Here is a 20,664-nt window from a genome sequence, read left to right on the forward strand (position 1 = left end):
GCTTCTAACACTTCCCTATCCTCTGCCTTTTTTTTATTTTTCTTCTCATTAATGGACTAAGACAGCCCAGTTTTGCCAGTGATTTATGTAGATGTATATACACCCAAGTCTGTGCACATTCCACATCCAGCAAAGCCTGAGAAAATGTGAGTTTTGCATGACACTTCCCTGGAACAGGTGTCTTACATTAAGCCAAACTAAATAAATAGGGGACATGCACTGAAAAAAATGGCCCCAGAAGATAACACTCAGTCAGCTTTTCACATAAACAGTACCTTGTCTTGTTAAGGACATGCTGTTTGTTCTAACAGGAATTGTTTCATCAAAGTGAGACCAAGCAGCCAGCAAACATTCCTACCCAGCAGCGAGATCCCTGACAACTTTCAAATCAGGGTTTAGCAGCATCCCAGTGCTGTGTGGAGCTAAAGGAAACAAAGTGCCACACCACCCGCTCAGCCCAAGCAGCCAGCAAGGTCCCTGCTTCCTCTCACCCGGGCTGCTGCTGTGGAGGAGCCCAGACACTGGTCATTCTCCCAACCCCCAAGACAAGCATGAGCATGATCCTACCTGTACCATCTTCTAGATGTCCAAAGTTACAGATCTGGCTGATGTTGTGCACCCAGATCTGCATCTCCTCCTCGGTTTTGGCTACCAGGTAGAAGGTGCGGTAGGTGGTTCTCACAATGAAGACAAAGTTGTTCTGAAATTCCTTCTTGATGAAGTTGGGTCCCGAGTGCTTCAGCACTTCGCACTCGTTGAGGTCGATGATCCGAATGGGTTTTTTGGAGTGGTTGTTCCTGTAGTACTCCAGCACATCTGGGTTCCCGCTCATGCGGCCTCTGCGCAGCACGAACCAGCGCTTCCGCCATGCCTGCAAATGGCACAGACAGGGCCCTTTTAGCACCAACCACATCGTACATCAATCAGTCCACACACACTTATTTTCTTTTCGGTTTTACAGTTGTTTTGGTAAGCCAGCCAAATCATGACTTTGATTTGAAGTGCTTGCTATCAGCTTGCATTTGCGATAGGAAAAAAGGCAGAGGGTTGTCCCTTTTGAGGTTGAGAAGAGCAAGCCCTCTCCCCTCCTCTCCCCCTCAGCCTCCCAGCATGCTGTGACCCAAACAATCTGATACTGCACCGCCTCATCTGCTGGGAGATTATAACACATTTTTCCTTGCGAAATGAAAACATCTAGGACTGCACCCTGTGTTGCAGTACATAAGCTAATATCTGGCAACAAATATCTTTTGCCCAGCAAAGCCAAGGGCTTCAGATGACCTGTGCAGCTTCCCTCAAGCCCAGAACAAAGGGGAGTTACTCTGGGGACTTAAGGGAATTGTAGTGCTAAAAAATTAAACAGAAAACTTACAAAGCTTACAGAAGGGCACCTGTTTAGACAGGTACTGCTTCAAGTGAAGTCATCCCTAATCAAACCTGGTAAGCACTGATGTCTTTAGACCCTCTTGACTGAAGGTATGGGTCCCATACAGGCTTAAATGAAGTCCTCATAGGACTACACTTTAAAAAGCTATGTGCAAGTTTCTAGGAGCAAAATAACGTATTTTCTCTTTTCCAGCAGCTGTTTTTGTTCACCTACAACACAAGTGCCTCTGTGTTGATTACAGCTATCACAAATGTGCCTGCTCTGAGGGCTAGAAGAAATCCACCCCAAGCTCTGTTCCACAAGAAATAAGACATTAGGACCTTCCCCTTTATGTAACTCCACAAAAACTGTTGGATAAAGTCATGCCTAAGCCATCAAGGTCCAGGTGGCTGCCAGGGAGCAGCTGAAGCCAAAGCTGCAGCTGCCCCCGCTCAGCTGGCAGCCCACCAAGGTGCAGGAGCTGCCCAGGTGCCTGCAATAACCCTGCAGCCACTGGCTGCTTTAGTTGCCTTTGTAAGAGTTAAAATCTCGTTAAAGAAACATCTGAACCACAACCTCCTTACTTGAGCCTTATTCAAATGCTCTTTGCAAAATTACTTGTCACAAGGATGTCAATCTGGGCGATAGCTTGTGTTCTAGTCAAAACTCAGGTAATTTTGCAAAGAGTGGACCTGTCTGTTGGTTTGACGACAGCCAACCATTCGGCCTTAAGGCAAAATAACTTGAGTTCAGGATGTTTTCGCTAAGATGCAAGAGTCCTTACTGGCTACAGCTTAGGATCAATACAGGTACTACAGATTTTGCTGACACTGAGCTCCCATTGGCATGGTGATAGTTAAAATGATCAACAAAAAATAGCAACAATCATTTGTCAAGAAAAGGCTTTTTCTTTTTTTTTACTGAAAAAAGTCTTCCTTGCAGTGCAGCAAGCTTTTCACAGCCTGTCAATACTCTTCCAAAGACTTATCTAGAAGTAAGTCTGTTCAGCTTGGCAGTACCTTAATCTATTTTGAAAGCAAAAGATCCTTCAAAAACAACACACAGGGACTGGAGAATGAGCTATCACAGAGGGAGCTCTTGCAAGGCTGAACAAGCATCCACCAGCCTATGTAAAGGAGAGGTTTGCAGGGAGGAGTGGTCACATCAGGAATAAACAGGGAGCAGAGGTGAGATGCAAAGTGTATTGCACAAAGAAAATTAACTCTTGCCCTCATGACTTGTTGCGGCTCAAAAGCGATTTGGTCTCAGTTGAAAATAGCTAGAGATAATAGGTTACTGAGGTATTTAAGACAAGTCTAATTTTGTGGCAGCCTGGAAAAAAAACCCCATCCCACCCCACCAAAGGAAACAGGAACAAAGAAAAAATATTTAATGGAGAAAACACCTTCCTAACTAGCAAGCTCCAGCAGCAGAATACAGCCCAGCAGGTATCTGGCATGTATAGTCCCGGAAAGAGTCCACATCTCCACCACCTGCAACCCAAGTGCCATACTGGATTAATGCACACCCTGCAGATGCATCAGAACAGAAAGGTCCCCTCACACCCCTAAACAACAAAAAGGAAATGCTTCAGGAAGTGTAAGCTAAACAAGACGTGTTCCTCTGCCTCCCAGAGACACAGGCTGCTTGGGCATTAAATCTCCCATCTCCCCCCCCAAACTGCAAAACCACTTCTTACTCCTTCCCCAAGACTGCCAGCCCTGCAGCTTGAATACACCTGTCTCCTTCTGATGGAAACTGGATGGAAATCAGATGGAAATCACCTGCAGATGAGCAAGCTGAGGAGGGATGGGAGGAGACGGGAGGGGATGGGGGAGCAGCTGGGGACACCCTGCCTAGCCGGCACCCACTAGCTATGGGGAGGTGGGAGCTCAGCCCCAGGGCTGGGGCTAGCTCCGGGCTACCTGCCAGTGGCCAGTCCAACACTGTTAGGTAGGATGGTCCAGTAGCTGCCCTCATTTCCTTAGCATTTTAATTTTCACGAGTCTAAATGGGTCTGTAGTTTCAGTGCAACCCGGGCAGCTGGTGAGAGGAAGGAGCAAGCTGCAGCTGTGCTTCGTGGAAAGGCTCGCGGTCCCTCCGTTTGGAGGCGAGGGCTGGCTCTGGCATGGTGTGAGTGGCTGTGGCTCCACTGGGTTTGGTTTTGTACCTGCAGCTACACAATTTGATCAGGCTTATTGTCTGGCTGGTGGTGCAAGAGATGGAGAGGTGCCCAGTCAGTGCGCCCTATGATGGGAGAGGAGAGCAGGGCTGAGGCTGTGTGAGAAAACACTGGCTGTCATAGCTGGGCAGCCGTGACAACGGAGCTGAGGGGAAATAATGCCAGATAGCTGCCCAGATCTGCACTGCCCTGGGGAATAGGGGGCATCCCCTCTCCATCTCCCACATGGCCACCCTCGCCTTCCCTTCCCCAGGCTGGCAGCGGGGCCCATGCAGCCAGCCAGCTCCCTGTACGGCTGAAAAGTGAGTAGTTTTTTTCAAGTGAGGGTAACACATGAGCTGTAGGAAACACACAAGAAGGTGGGAGGTGGAGAGGAACCGAAGAACTGCCCTTTGGTGATACCATAGGCTTGGACAAGCTAACAGCCCTTGGCTGCTGCTGTACATTGCCCCAAACATTAATGTGCTCTGAAACTGATGGTGGTATCTCACTGTGAGCTACAGGAACCAGAGCAAATACCCTGCCTGTGCCACCGGCTGGCTGTTGGACCTGGAGCCGAGGGCAGGCAGAGGCGCCGAGGGATGACAGCCTTTATATAGGCACAGCCTGAGTCAGCAGCGTGGGTGAATCAGCACTTGCAGGCGCAGGTCTTTAAAGATGCTTAAGCACTCAACCCCTCTTGAAATCAGTGCAGGTGCCACGGCAGGGTGGCAGTGGCCGAGGGTGATGGGCAGTTCGCCAGCACCACCCAACAAGCTTGCCCACTGCCCTGTGCCAGGGCTGCTCCTTGCCTGCCACCAAAGGGAGCTCTCTCATGGGAGCAAACCCAGCAGAAACCACCTCATCCCACGCTGGGAAATGGAGAGTGCTGCAAGCCAGGCACCCCAGCACCCAGCCTTGCCTGGGCCAAGCACCAGGAAGGGGGTAGGAGGGTGGGAGGGGAATGGGACCAGCTCACCCCTGGGTGCTTGCTCTTAACATCAGCTTTGTTGTACCATCAAACAGCATCGACACACACACACACACAGAGTGCAGTTGCACCTCAGCTCTCTGGGCTTTTTTTCCCCTCCACTCTCTGGGAAGAAAGTGGCATTGGCTACCAACATAGCTACCGGCGAGTGGGGTTGAAGACAATCTTTTGCACCTCTGCTCCCATCTGACACATCCAGTCCCATCACTGTCTCCCCCCAGTGGCTCATTTCCATTCTGAAACTTTCATCAATGCGTGCCTTTACTCACAAAATGTGCTCCAAAACATTTTTGCTTATCCTACAATGCTGAGTGTACGATGTGCTAAGCTTCTGAGACACTTGCAGCTTGCCTGCAAACCGACGAAGGCAGGTTTGCCATCACCAATAAAAAGGACTCACCCTGCTCTACAGTGTAGGCAAAGCAGGGGGTTTTGGCACACCTTTCAGCATGAGGCTTTTATCTCCCAGAGTCAAATATCCTCTCTTCATTTTCCTGCCATTTGCCTGCAACGAGCTATGTGTCTCTTCTCCCCAGAGGAAGGGGACGCAGTACGCTGGAGTCGCTGGGAGCCCAGCTGTGGCAGGCCTTGGCCAGACAAGATGTCAGCAGCAGCTTGTAGCTCACAGGGACCCCGGCAGCTCAAGTACTATGCAGTCCACTCTGCTGGAGCTGGGGCCAGGGCTCCTCAGCCCTGGGCCAGAGGCACAGAGGGTGCCTGGCACCCCCCAGCCCTGCCCTGCGAGGCAGGCAGGCACGCCGCACAGCAGCCCCTCTCCAGTGCCCACCCCAGCCCCATGGCAGGGCATGGTGGGGTTTTACATAGTGATATGCTCTAGGTAGTTTTCGTTTTCCATTTACCAGTCACAAGGCTGCCTCTTCCTTCCCCTCTTCTGGTTCTTCCCACCATCCCCGGTTTTCTGTCTTTGCAGTGTGACCTTCGCCCACAGACCAGGACGCTGTATGGTACAGCATGTGCCTTCCTCCCCTTCCCCATCCCTCACCCAACCCAGAAGCTGCACCTATGCCAGCACCACGATGAAAGGTGCTGAGCGCCTGCCCGGGGCTGGATGGGGGTCCCCACAGCTCACAGACCCCTTGCTGGGGAAGGATGCGCTGTGCCAGTACCCTGTGGTAGAGCAAGGAGCTCTGCTCCCCGCTCCCTCCAGTCCCGGGTGGCACTGTGTGCATGCTCACCCTGCACCCTTGTACTGCTGCAATACCTTCCTCCTCGTGGTTTGTATGGCACAGTCGCTACCACTGCGAGCCTTTGCCCAGAGGACCAGTTCCTGCGTTTGCTGCAGGGTGCCGGTGTCAGGCTAGAGAGCATCTTCGAGCCCCTGCAGCAGCTTGAGGCTGGTGGGGGCAGCTGAGGAGCCAGCAGGGCCAGGGCGGTGGAGCTGTGGTGAGGAGGGATTTATTTCAGCTGATCAGAGCCAATAATATCTGACAATATTTAGTCTGGAGCTGCACACACTGCCAAATTTATGAGAGAATTTGGATCTATTTAAGGGTGAAAGATTGCACTCCCATGGTTGAGATGAAGTAACCTATATACTTAAATAGGAACCAATTCCTGGGATTCAGCCTAGGCTCCTCACTCACACTATGGAAAGGATCTATGCATCCAGAAGAAATACTACATTTATTTGGGGGCCTCTTGAAATGTGTTCCTTTTTGATGAAGGCATGATACGATGATGATATGTTTACATGTCCTCCAAAGCTTTATTGGCATTAGAGAGAAGGCTTTATCAGAAAAGCACAACTACAATCAAACAAAAGCCAACATAAATCTAGAACAATTTTCATCTGCCCTTCGTAAGTGGAATAGTTCAGTGCCAAAAGGAAGAAAGAATTTGCAGCAGTGTTGGTCGGATGCCAGCATGTTGCTTTGTGCAACACAAGCTATCAGTGTTTTCGTCTCACTCCTGAATTTTTCACTTTGGGAATTCCAGAGCCGCTTCTCAAGGGAAAAGGAATAGCTGTGTTTCCATTTCAGCAGGGTTTCTAAGAAAGCAATCACTGCTTCCACGATCTGATGTCTCTGCTTCTGCTGCATAAGTGGTGTGAGGTTTAAAAAGGGCTGCTATTACATGGGAATGTTTGCTCCGCCATGGCAATGTCAGATAAAACAGGCCACAAGCAAACCTATTATGTGCTGGAAAACCAGCTAGCTGGTAAACAAGGCCAGAATGAGAGCTGAGCGCCTGCGCTGGGAAGGTTTAGCCAAGGACCTTCATCACTTGTCTTCTGTCTGAGGACCACCATTCTCTTTTGTATGTACAAACTATCCAGTATCTGAGATCTAAATCATTAATTAGAGCACACACAAGCTAAATGAGGTAAACTGGCCTAAAATATAATTTGTCTGGGGGGGGTTGTTTTTTTCTGGTTTTAATAACAAAATGCGGAATAGCCAACAAACTTGAAATTCTTTACCAGCTAAATTAATGCTCATGACTCCCCCATGAGGATAATCTTCATTTTACAGAACGCAGCAAAGGGGATGGCATGGGGAAGCAGGACGAACAGCGGATGAGTACTGGTTCCTGGGCAAAGGACATGTGCTCAGCCCCAGCCTGCTGCGGGGAGCTCTGGCGCTGAAAGAAGAGTTTGAGCGCTCAGTGATGGGGAGGACCGTGAAAGGTTTGACTATTTGGGATTGCTCTGACCCTGCAAACTCCCTTGGAATGAGAAAGCAGCAAGTCCCACCAGAGAAGGGTCTGGCCGAGGACTGGGAGTGCCTGTGTGCACAGTGCTCCTCCTGCTACTCACTGCGGTTCTGCCACCCTGAGCCGCAAGGCATCCTCGGGGCAAGAAGACTAGCAGATCTGCAGGATAATAGTCCTACAGGAGTGCCAGCACTTGAGACACAAGTTTTAAAAGCTTGTATTTTTTTTTAAAGAACAATTTAAAAACATATTCTTGGGCAAAAAAATTAGGCGGAACTTTATAGCATTTCCTATAAATGACTTAAAAGAGGAAGTTAAAATTCATATGTAGACAGGTTTTCAAGCAGCTGATGCCTAAGCCCATTATGACTATGTAAGTTAAGAGTTTCCCCTGCCTGCACGGAGCAGGAGGTGTTGGGACTGCAGAGTAAGGTTGCTGCAAGAGAGAAGGCGTCAGGACCAGCTCCCTTGCGTTCTTGCGTTCAAAGAGCTGAGGACATTGTTGGGTGCTATTTGTGCCACTCTTTCAAGAGAAAAGAGCCAGCCCTGCACAGCTCACACTTCTCAGCCCACGAGACCCCGGCAGAAGGGCTCACCCCTTCTGCTTGGTAGCCTGCGTTGCTCAGTAATAGCACTCGATTAACTCCCTTGCAGAAATCTGAGATGAGAAAGACCTCTTAAACCACCCAGTCTGTCCCCCAGCTGGAGTTATGGTTTTGCTATTTCAGTTGTGGCTGTCGGTCTGCAGCTCCCATCAGCTCTGCATAATAAATCTCTCCCTAATGAGGCTGCCTGCTTGTCCCTTCCAGTGTGTCTCCATGCAGCGCTCTGGGAGCAGCTGAGCTCATTGCCCATCACCCACTGGTTTAACGCTTCTGTTAGATTTTTTTCTCCCTTGCTGTCTGGTTTCCCTTATTTTCTACTCACATCTCACAAACTTCTTCAGCACAGAGAGGCTGAAACTCATGCTTTATGGCTGGGAAAGAAAAAACAATAAATACTCAAATTCAGAGAGGAATACTCCTCCCTTAGGACCTTCCTCTGCCTCCACAGGTGTGTATTTCTATTTAACCTAGAGAACAGAAGGAGAAGTTTTCTGCAGGAGTTTTTTTCTCCCTTTGCTTGGGTGCCCGGAAGCTGAGGTGCATTCCCATGGGTACTGGAAGGGCATGAGCTCTCCCCTCTGCTGCCTGTTCATGCCCACTACAGCTCTGTTTTCTCAAGGTTAGAGCTCAGCTATGGTGGGAAAAAGCTCTGAGCTAACCAGTGTTCCCACACAAAATAACTTCCAATACAAGACTAGCACAAAGGGTCTGGCTCATCCTGTACAAAGGACCATCATACAATGAGTTCAGGACGGACTACAGCCCAACACTATTTCCATCTGCTAAGTCGCGAATCCTTTATTGAGTCACTCGTCTTTCTGATTGTGGTAGCTTCATTATGACTCTAAATAAACCTTGTTTCAGGAAAGCCAGCGTGAGTCTTCCTCAGAGGAGATGCAATGGGTGCATAGTAGAAGGGGAAATACCGTCTTCCTTTCAAGGTGATACAGATACATTAATTGACTAAAAACACTAACCAAAAAATTTCCTGCGCTGTAAGTGTGATGAAAGCTTTGTAATAAAGCATCTAAGAAGACGTCCTGTAGCAGAGAGGTTTCCTTTGTTTCTGTTTCTCAAAAAAAGAAACCTGTGGTTTTTGAAGAAAAAATCACACGCACTATGAAAAGGAGAAAAAGTCCTAGAGTCATACGTTGCCTGCTAACCTACACACATTCCTGTTGCCTGGTCTACATCATAATCCATAATATTTATGGTGCTTTACATATACAAACATCTGCAACAGAATGAGTCACTCCTTTTTAATAAACATGCAGATTCTTTGTGAAGCTAATGGGTTCATTTGGGCATGAAGGGTCAAAGTCATAGTGACCCAAAAACCTGGGAGTTCTAAGTTCTTAAAAACCTTATGGAAGATAAGAAAACAAGTTCTATCAGTAAAATTAATAATAACACCACTGCATTTTGGGGCAGGAGGAAGGAGGCAGATGCTTGGATGAAGAAATGTCATTTCACTCATGTCCCCTGTCCTTTGATAAGAGCAGTAAAGAAACGGGAACTGTGCTGCTCACAAACATTATGATTAAAGGTTTCGTCTGAGGACACTGGCAATGTGACAGAGCATCCCCATGCTGCTCATGCAAGTAGGAATTGCTTGACATGACGCTGCTGGCTGAAGGGGAACAGCACTGCTGTCCTCTCTGTCCTTGCTGTCCCCATGCCTCCTGCCAGGTGGGTCTCGAGGGGCTCTCCAGCAGAAAAGAAATGCTGCCGCTGTGGTCATGCCACCCAGACGGGTCCCTGAGCTTTGCAGGGGAAGATGCTGACAGGGCATCTCATCCCACAAGATCTTCCTATGGGGAAGAATTCACCGGCTTTGATCCCAGCTACAACAAACCCTGCCACACCAGAAAAACACCATGGCTCCCACGTTGCTTGGGGGGACTGCCATGTGTCAAATGGCTTCAGAGCGCTGCCTGCCTGCCCTGCCCTGGGGCAGGATCGAACCATCCCGGCCAAGGCTTCCCCCAGCTCGCTGCTCCCTCCTGTCCCCCACCTATGGAAATGCCTCCGGGCCGATAAAGCCTTACCTGTGAAATCCATGCAACAAAACACCCAAGAAAGGGTGGCAGGATGGCAATCCTATTTCAGTGGATTCATTTAACAGTGAAATCTTGAGACAAGCATGAAGTAAATAAGCTACCCTCCCCCCCCATCAGCCCAGGGCATGACTTCTCTATTCTTCCTCCTATTTTGACAGCAGTGGTGCTGAAAGCTTGGAGTTTTTCTTGTTAACAGCTGCCCTGCAATACGTGCAGGCCCCTTTGAGCTCATTTATAGAAAGCTTAAGGATCAGTCATTATGAAATTACAGCTAACTGCCACCACAGGGCAGAAACCCAGCCGTGTCCTGGAGGCTTGTACCTCCCAGGGAGAGGCTGGTGGCCAAGTGGGGTTTCTCAAGGAGCACCAACAGACCAGAGCCAGCCAGCAATCTCGACAGCATCTGCAGGGCGCCACTAAAAAGACACAGTTGGTATTAATAAAAACATAAAGTAACTCCCGCCCTGTGCTTGGCCATGTTTCATTGGGACTAACAAGACGGTAAAGACAATCTCACATGTTTTCAGGAAGCAACTGAAATTTTTGTGACTCAGTGTCGTTATAAAGCAGCACCCGAAGGGATCTGGACAACTGATGAAAAATCAAGCTGAAGAAAAGAAAGCCAGCTGCGGTGTGAGATCCACGCAAGCTCGGGAAGCCTCCAGGTGCGGCAGAGCCCAGGTAGCCACAAGGCTCTTGGTACAGCCTCAGCACGGGGTTGGCCACCCACCGCCTGGCGTGCCAGCGCTTCCACAGGCCACCAGCCCTCCTCAAAATGATGCTGTGATGGGTGAGCCAAAGTCCTGGCTGGAGGGAAGCTGATTTTGGCCAGCTGGCCTTGCCCCTGCCCTGGGCAGGCAGGTGGACCCCATCCCCCTGGATCCCCGCATGCTGCAGCCCAAGCATCCGTGATGCCAGGTGGGAGGTACTGAACTGCTGGGGTAGCCAGGGGTGGACATGATTCACATCATGAGCATCCTTATACTCTCCTTTCTGTTTCATTTTGTCTGTTTTTTCACTTTTAATGAAGATGTAAAGTAGGTCACAGCTCAGAGCAGAGGTCCCAGCAGCAGAAGACAGGGCTTAAGTGATTAAAGCCATTCAAGGGTCTCCTCCCACACCCTCCTCTCCTCTGGCACATTTTCTCCTTCCTGAGGGCAGGCACAGTGAAACATTAATTCTTTTAAGCTGCCCCCCAAATGACACCTTCTGACTGCTGCTACATTTTTGCAGGCATTTAAGATCCCTGACAGTGAAGACTTACAGGCAGGACTCTTTACATGAGGATGTTTACAGCCTCATCAGCTAGCCAAGAGTTTTAGTTCCATATTCCCTCACAGCATGTTTATGTGTAGTATCTAAAATGACATTATTATCATCCTGAACGCAGCTTAAATTTCTAGAGTGTTTTTTTTCACCTTTAAATGCTAAAGCACTTGCCAACTGGTACATGGTCATTACATACCACATATGCTGTGATTTGTTCACCTGTCACAGGGATACACCTGCCTCTGTGTTCCTGATAATAGGGATGCTTACCTGTACATCCACAGGTACGCACTCACACCTGTGTGTTTGGCTTCAACCAGTTTATGGTGCAAATTTTCCATCTGAAATCCTTATTGACCTGTTCAAGGTAGCAGAGGTCAACAAACAGAAAACCGCCGGTCTGGCTTGGTGCCACTCCCCTGGTCAGTTAGAAAATAAAATTCTGATTTTCAGGATGCAGGATTGGGCTTTTGACAGAAACAAGTTGAAAACAGGGAGAAAGGAGGAACCAAGACACTGATACAGGCCTTCCTGGATTGAAGAACATAACTTTGTTTTCTGTTAGTGGGAAAAGTACCACTGAAACCTCACGCGGCACAATAGGGATTCCTACTGTTAAATGGAAACTACTTTTGTAAAATGGCCTGGAAAACCTTAAGATCTCTCCGACTTGTTCAAAATAAATTATTTAATATCATAATAGTAGTAAGATATAATCTTGAATAGAGGTAAATTTCAGTTTCTTAGAATGGCTTTAATCCAAGTGTCTTGCATAATCGTAAAGGTTTTTTAGAAGGCTCTGCACAGATCCTTGGGATCTTAATCAAAATTAGGTTGCTCCCAGACTGTTCAAAGAACAACAGTTCTGAAATGCAAATGCTGGGCATAATCATCTGGTGGATAACTGAAGCTAGCTAAGTCACAGGAATTTTCAGTCATTTTTGGAAGCAAGTATAGGAAAACATATATACCAAAGGGACTGAAGTTTGGAAAAATCTTGAGCAAATTTGCTAAACTAATAGCTTTAATGGAAGGACTCCAAAACTGCTTCACTAAGGAAAGAAATGGAGTTGGGGCTAATCCCCTTTCTTGTAACTCACAAGCATGACATAAATACAGATGTGCAAAGCAGTTAAAGACCAGAAAGAACTGCCTGGAGATTGCCCCCTGCCTCGGGCTATCGGGAGTCCCTCTCCTATTTTACTTGGAACTGGCAGTTTTCTCAGTATTCTTTACACAAACAGAACAAATTTTGCTGTTTCACCTTGTTAACTGAACATGTGGTGTGAGGTCAGCAACAGTCACGCAGCCTATCTACAACTGTCTGTGCTCACATGATGTGACGGCTCCGACATAAACAGGAAACGGGGCAAAAGGACTCTTTTAGTAAGGGACCACAACACCGCGGCTTTTTTTTTTTTTTAAACTAAACCCTTCAACAACACGCTGTCAGATGTAATGAAGCAAACCAGAGTAGCAGCAGGATCAGAATAAAAGCCACAGATGTTTACGCTGTAACACTTCTGCCTGATCATAACAATGTGGTTCGGTGTAGGGAAATGAACCCGCCTTCAGGGTTTTGCTCAGCAGCTCAGCTGATCTCCCAGCTCGGGCGCACAGGAGTAATCAGATGTATTCTCCACATCCAAATCTGGACAGTTTTTTTTTACGTTCTTATTGAATTCACAGCTACACGCCGCAAAGTCTTTGACCTCTGCACTGCATTTCACTCCTAAAATTGCCCAGAGAAAGGAAGTGTGCAGGAGGCAAGCAGAAAAACAGGGAGGAGGCGCATGTGTGTGGGAGAACTTGTCTTAGAAAGCAGGTCACATTTGCTCGAAATAAGAACCATTCTTTCTGGACATACGTACAAACATAGAAAGAAAAAAGAAATAGGTCCACTACTGTAACAACCACTATCTAGCATCCAGATGACCTCTGGATTTAGACATGTGGAGGGGGGCATGGATTTCACTGCATGCTCCTAGCTATACAGGCTCTGAAGATCTCCACTGGGATCTACAGATTGGCTTGAAATCAGTCCCATGGGAACCTCCCGGCCTTTGCGGTGACATTTAAACTCCACTGATGCAAATGGCAAAGCTCCCATATGCTCTGAGGGGGCCAGGTCCTCCTTTTGACAGGAAGATCTGAGAAATGCAATTCCCAAAAATGGAAACACGGTATGAAGAAATTATCTGAATAAAGCAAATCTGCCTCTGGACTGACGAGGAGCTTTTCTGTCAGCCACATCAGAAGATTAACTCTCCCTTCATGGGTCTAGCCTGGGTTTTGTGGCTTACGCACAGGCTGCCCTCAACACTGCATTTTCTCCAGCCAGAGAGCAAACACCTACTGGTGGCTTCAGGCATGGTTAAAGACTCTGTCTGGGGGCTAGGCAGGCTTATGAAATAAGCTGGAATTTGGAAAGGTCTGTATTTGTCACAGAACTGTGATTCAAGAAATTGGGTCTCTCTACTCTCAAACTGGAAACAGTGCTGTGTGATTCAGATGCTCAGCCTAAGCCAGACATCACTGGCCAGATTCCCCCACTGAATATTTACAGAAAACAAACCAGATTATAAACTAGAATTTATTTGTAAGACCTATTTAGTAAATATCATAATTGCATTAAAGAGTGTGGGTAAGACACAAATCAAAACACATGGTGAAATGTGTTGGGTGAAGTCTGTTCCTATATTGCATGTACACAAGCACCAATGTGTTTTGGGGGGGTGTATATTGGGTGCCCCATGCTACCCCTTGAGGGGGTTGAGCTAAACCTCAACAACACTGAAGGAGGCTGGAAGAGCTCAATAGCTGGTTTTGCATCCATTTTCTCATTTCAAAGTACAATATTAGAAAATGAGCTACACTAAGGAATTTTAAAATCTATTTTGATTGCAGTTCTGCTGTTTTCAGCTTGTCTTCTCATCAACTAAATTGTGTTGCTTTACCCTTAAGTATTCTGCTAGGCAGTGTTACGTTTCCAAAACTGGGTTTTCTTCTTTAAAAGCTGTCCTAAATTAATCTGTGCTTTACACTTCACAGGAGGCTGAGCTGTTTTTTAAACATTTTTTGAATTATTTTTTCATTCTCCTTAGTTTGTGGAAAAGTGGTCATCACTCATATGGGTCATAATATACAGCATCCACTGCCTGTCATTTTTTATTTTAAAATACATAAATGTTACGAAAACTATAAACAATGCTCCCTGTGCCAGGTCTTCTTTTGTTTGCTTAAGAATTCTCTCTTGAATTTTCAGAATTGTTTTTTGTTGCCATTGTGCCCCGCGTCTCATCCAAGAAAACAGGGGGTTTAGGGCTAAAGGTTTGAAGAAATAACACCGTGCGAGCTCCGCTTTCCTTCACGTTTTAGGTGCATTTCACAAAGTCAGCTGGTTAAAGTCAGCTCATGTATCCAAACATTCATCATGTAAACTTCCCATGCTTAGGAGATAATTGTGCATTTCACCGCTCTGCTGTGTGAAGGCAATGCTGCCTGTGAAATTCTGCAGACCTGCGCTTTTTTTCTCAGTGTATTGTTTTGTTCTCTGCCTACTTCACACCAGCCCGTGGAGCTCAGCGCTCTGACAGAGCTGGGAATGAGCACCAGGGCACGAACCCAGTGGCCTCAAGACTGCGCCTGGGTCTTCAGCTGTATCACTCATCCTCAGCCCTTTCTATTCTCACCTCCTGAGACTGGTCCTTCCAATTGCAAGTCACATACTGGTTAAGTTTTTTCAGGCCCCTGTTACTGCTGCAACTTCTGTCTGGACGTGAAGACATCTATGTGCCCTGGGCTGTCATACCCTGTAGAGCACTGCTATAAGAAAAAACTTAGCATGGCAAATAAAGTACTAACAGCATATTTAATGTTTATCTTAATTTGCATGCCTTCTCAAACTTCCCTTGCTGAATCAAACGATGAAATCACAACATATTCAGAAATATTAAATCATTTCCTCAACATCTGAATATAACAGGCTGCAAAAGGAAAACAATTACATTTGGCACATTGCACACTTTATCATTAACACTCCAAATTCTGGTATGTCCTCATATTTACAGGCTCGCACTCTGATCACAGCAGCACTAAAAACAACTGTGCACCATGATTTATTTCCTAGGAAATCCCCTGGACTTGCCAAACGCCAGCTTTGCCTGGACAGCTTGGGTTTTCAGGTGGCTATAGCAGTGCACAACCCAGGCAGCAAGTTCAGGATGCCCCAAACGAGCTTCCTACTTGCTGGCCTGTGGGCAGCAGATGGGTGTTGCTCAGGAATGTGCCTAATCTAGTACTGGGTAGTGTCCTGCTGTCTCTGTGGTGTACAAAGCCCAAGTTCGATGCAGCATTACAACAAGGTGTGATGCACTGCACTGCCCTGCCTGGCTGTGCATCCACATCGGCCTCCCTGCTGCCCACCCTGACCCTGTGCCAGTGCAATATCTAAACTTCCCCACGCCGGCCACGGGGAATGGCAAGGGCAGGAGCGGGGCCGCTCCTCACCAGACGGTCCTCCCTGTGCCATGAAGGGCCAGGTCCCACGCGTGTAAAATCGTGGGAGGGCTGCTGGGTGCCAGGGAGGGCAGCAAGGGCTCACCAGATGGGATGGAGAGAAAGAGAGGAAGAAAGAGCTCATTTCTGCAGAACCCCACGGATTTCACATCCAGAGTGGTTCATCGCTGTGGGGTGACTGATGGCATGGTGACACTTCTGTGATATCTGCGTCATGACAGATGCAAGTGGTGGGGCTTGCCCCAGAGCAGCCCAGGCTGGAGGGAACTGGTAAGCCTGTCCCCACACACTGTCTGGCTCCTCAGGCACGGCCAAAATGTGCCGGTTCCTCCGTGCAGCTGCAGCTTGCAAAAGGATGGGCCAGCTTTCCTGAGCAGGTGCCTTCTCTTTGGGGTTATGTTCAGCCAGTTGTCAGTATGTTCTAATGCAGATTTTTTGCAAGTACAGCAGGAGTCAAACTCTCTGCCAAACTCCACAAATAGTGAAACAGTTTGGGAGTAAAAACAGATTTCAGAAATGAAAGTTCAGCTTGATCTATTGGGAACAACGTGCAATTAATGTGCTCAGCAATATCTTAAATATGAGCAATGTGGGAGAAGGGTAATAGCTCCCTTTCTATCATTTTTCAAACTGTCAGCACACTAATCTATGAAACACCAAAAGCCAGATTCTTAGTAAATGTAAACTGGTAAACGCAGTTGAAGGCAGTGGCGTTGTGCAGCTTATCCGGATCTTAATCTTTCTAAAACTGTAAAACTATCAGAAGAGTATGTGCTTGTGGGATGGTGAAATAGGATCAATGTTACTGTTACAAAAGTGAGGACAATGAGCCAGCTGGGTTTTTCCACAGTCATTTTCAAAACTACAGCATTTATTTCTGCTTTTCTGCAACTTCTTCTCTATCTCTTCTCCTCCCTTCCCTATCCCCTTTTTTTTTTGTGTTTTTTGCACTCTGAGCTACACCCAGAAAATGAGGTCACCAAGGAGCAGTAAGGACATGGATGCAGTCTGTGACTGCATCATTTTCTGCGTGGGGCTGCTGGCTGCCTCCCCACTGCACACCCCAGTCAGGGCGGGACCACCAGGGCTCCCTGGAGGCATCAAGGACTGGGGAGGAGGAGAAGGCATCGAGACCAGACTGCTGCTGTGTGGGGAAGTCCCATCCCCCCTGCTGCTGGTGCTGAATGAACTGGCACTGGAGAAACCCATGGCATCATGCTCCCCAGAGGTAAACGGGATGCTGCTGCAGGGAAAGGTGCCTCCCCGCGCCCTTCTGGTGCCTGCAGCTAAAGAAATGAGGGATCCTTCAGACCCAGGCTGCTGTGTCCCACAAGCATGAGGCTGGCGGGGCCTGTCATGCCTCCATCCAGCTGCCTTCTCCTATGTCAAGGCTGTAAGAAAGTGGGGAATATGACGAGCTCCACTAGCTCCTTGGCCATCCCCTTTCCTCCCTGTTACCCCACCTCACCTCAGTGCCTGTGAGTGACGATGCCGTCACAGCCCCCTGCACACAGCAGGGCAGTGCCACCAGCCCTGTGCAACAGTCACCTACACACCTTCTGCCCTGGGGTAAATATCTGTACATTTGCTCCCCCTGCACCCTGAAATGGAGGGAGCATCTGAGGCACATCTGGAACACCTGAAGCACATCTGGCTCTAGCCCTGGTGAGGCTGCAGGGCTCCCCAGGATGATGCAACTCCAACCAGCTGGTGAGGCCAAGTGCTGTGTCAGGGTGAAGGGCCCCTTGTTGACCCTGGTAATGACCATGAAAAGTCTGTGTTCTGCTTTCCTCTGGCAGCAAGAGTTTGTCAATTGGTCTGAAAACCATAGCTCACCCAGCGCAAACTTTATAAATCCTCAAAACTGGAAGCATACAGGCCACTACGTAGTCTGCAGTGCTTGCATATGCTTCAGAAGGAAGTGAATGTAAGCGTGGCTAATGCTAATGCTAACATGACGCTGTCAACCTGAACTGCAGAACAGGAGCTGAAGTGAAATTCAGGCTGACTTGGAGTTCCTTTGCTGATTTTTGAAATCATGTAATCTCATTTTCAGTTTTTAAGTGGGTCTTATTGTTTCTAATCCCATGGGATAGATCTGTGAAGACAGAGAAAGAGAAATGCCATGACAGCCTTATACACTGAGATCTACTCAAACCACAAAGCAGGCACATAAAAACTATATACACTATAAACCACAGCTATAACCATTCCCTGATCAGCTGAATGTGTGAGCAGAGTTAATCCACAGGGCCCTCCTGCCTGTGCCGAGGGCACTGCACTCCCACTGCAGTCAACACCGAATTGTCCTTGTCCTCCCACCAGCGATGCCCTAGCTGCAGAACGGTTAAATAACTGAAGGTTTGTGCCCAACGATTCGCTTTCAGCTTGCTTCAAAGAGTGAAGATCCTTGACAGTCAGTGCCTTCGCACTGGCAAAGAAACTGCTGCTCAGAGCATTTGTCTTAGGGAGGGTGTGGAGGCAGACAGATTTACAACAAAGAAACTGTATGAAACATCCTTGGCTCTGGGCTGAACCCACAGTGTTCAGTCTATTAGAGAAAAACAAATAGGACTTTCCCTGTTGCTGCCCTCAGTTGAAATGTGGCGGTTGGGAGCCGTGTGCGTCAGTTCAGCCCTATTTACAAAGAATACAGATTCCTGGAGGAGAGTAAGCTGTCTGGCACTGGTGGGGAATAGGGCTGCAAGGTTTTTCAGCAAGTGACTCAAACATATTTCCAAGGCAGCCGAGGTACCTGGGTGCCAGCAGGTGCCCCAGCAGCGGGGACAGCGCAGCTGACACCTGTATCGGCACCAATGCAGCCCTTAGCCACCGCTCTTTCTAAGTGCTGTTCTCTGTAGTCCTGCACATGCATACAGGAGCTCTAGGTCTCTTTTATTAAAAGGTCTCAAATGCACTTCTGTTTTGGCAGGCAATGTTTTGCCCCCCCTGGTTCTGCCATTTAGATTCCTGCCTGGTTAATTTAGGAGTGACAGCATGTGGGTATCACAGTCCTGTTGGTGCTTGTAGGTAGTGATGGGAGGAGGGATGAAGGCTGTGTTTAAACAGGAGTCATTTCAAGGGTGTTTATGTCCTAGGAGCAAAGCAAAAGTAGAGCAACATGAAGTAAAGTGAGAGCTACAAAGAGAGAGTAGGGGACCCCCAAATGGGCAAGAAAATTGGAAGGGCAGTAATGGGAGGAGCAGGAAAGCTGAAGGAAGGACAAATAAAAAATGAACTGCAGAGATCATGCAAAGGACTGGACTTTTCAGCTCAGCAGGAAAAGCCTCGGTGAGGAGCAGCTCCATCTGCAGTGTTTCACGTCACCACAACTGGCAGAGTGCTGAAAGCAAACCCCTGCCCTGGGATGAGGGAGGCATGGCCGGTATGGCAGTCCTCCCAGCACCTCAGGCAAGGGTTTCTCCAAATCACACCGAAGTTTTTACTGTGGGTGGAGTAGCCCCATCACGCTCTGAATCATCAGGCCGTGGGCTGGCCATTGTATGCGTTGTTATGAGGTATCTTCTTTGCTATAGCCAAACAGAAAAGTCAGCAAAGCAACAGGAGGGAAGAGGCCATTACTGAAATCCTAAGAGAACAGCGAGGAATGATGAAAGGGAATGCCTCATGTCCCTGCTTTGATTGCAGGCACTGCCACTGCAACAGCAAAGCGTCCAAAGCACTGCGTGGCAGGCATGGCCAGGCCAGGGCAGCTCGGAGAGCTGGCCCTTGGAGGCACCTGGTTGCTGCTAAAGAACTGCAGAGAGCCCTTGAAGGCTCCTGTTTTGCTAGTACACTGCAAGCAGAGGGCAAGAGCTAATCAAGACTTGTGCTAATTAAGCTGCCTATGGCTGGGAGAGGATGGGGATGTGGCTGGATGCCAACAGTAATACGGTAGCCGGGACCAGAGGGCTCCGCTGACTCGCAGGGAAAGTCTGCTTTGGTAACCTGGTAGTTACGCTTTCCTTTGCCCCTCTCCCAGGGTTGCCTGTGGAATGACGTGGCCTGTGAAGGCCTTTCCGAGCCGCATGCACCTCCACCTCCTCCTGGAGACGCGTGGGCAGGAGCCACCATGTCTGCAGGAGGGCAGAGCCATGGCGGGAGGCAGCCCTGCGCCTGTGCTCCACTCCGCACAGCCCCGCCACGATGCTGCAACCGCTGGGGCTGCTATTGCTGGCAGAGCTACAGCCTGGTGTTTTTTGACCTTTTACTCTTCCAGAGATAGAAATGGGATTTGTCTGAGGCTTGGAATAACTTCCTGCGATTGTGCTGGAGAGGGCTAGTCTGGCTCGCTAGATAGCTGTGTCTGTCGGGCTGGCTTAAGAACGGAGAAAGCCTCTGCTCTGTGACTAATCCGAAGACAGATTTAAAAGATCCCAGAGACACCACATGTGCCTTAGAGAAAAATAAGCTGATAGCACCATACATTTTCTCCAGTAGGACAACTGGGCCCAGGCTGCTTCTGGGTTTCGGCATTAGCCATTCCTGGAGAACAACTAGCAACCCCTAAAGCAAATGGTGTCTGCATACTGATAATTATTTCTCAGATGCTAACTTATAAGTCCTCTCCAGATCAGTGAAGTGTGTGTGTCTGCATGTGTGGGAAAGTAGGTAATGGTCTGAAAATTGGTCCTTTGGGATGATGAGAGCAAGTAATAGTTGTGTAAGCTTCCCCCTCCTCCTCCTCCTCCAGCTTTCCTCTGCCTCTGCAGCCACCACAGTCAGTGATGCTGGGCAGACGCTGAGGCTGAGGTGAGGGAGGACTGCTCTGCTTTCCCTGCATCTTTAACAGTCTTCTGTATCTTTTTCGTTACATCTTTAGCTGACTTTAGCAGCCTTTAAAAGTGACATTGCCAGGTCAGATGTTTTCAGCACAAGTGGCTGAAGACAGAAGAAGCCGCATCACCTTTGCTAAGCTGATAGCTCTGGCACTGGCTGGGGTGGGAGGACACCTGGAGAAAGGCACTGGATTGCACTCTTGCCAACCATGAAAGAAGATAATACCTACAGTCTGACAAACC

At 48.3% G+C, this 20,664-nt stretch overlaps 1 protein-coding gene across 5 annotated transcripts in view; it reads right to left on the minus strand.

Moving 5' to 3' along the window:
- Positions 1-20,664, minus strand: part of GAB3 (GRB2 associated binding protein 3) — a 64,733-nt gene that overhangs the window by 17,500 nt on the left and 26,569 nt on the right. For all 5 annotated transcript variants that reach the window (XM_037407909.1, XM_037407907.1, XM_037407905.1 and 2 more), the window contains exon 2: positions 568-871. In XM_037407909.1, the coding sequence (XP_037263806.1) occupies positions 568-871 (304 nt within the window). The remainder of the gene's footprint in view (positions 1-567; positions 872-20,664) is intronic.

The sequence above is a fragment of the Falco rusticolus genome, chromosome 14 (assembly GCF_015220075.1).
Source record: "Falco rusticolus isolate bFalRus1 chromosome 14, bFalRus1.pri, whole genome shotgun sequence".
NCBI lineage: Eukaryota > Metazoa > Chordata > Aves > Falconiformes > Falconidae > Falco > Falco rusticolus.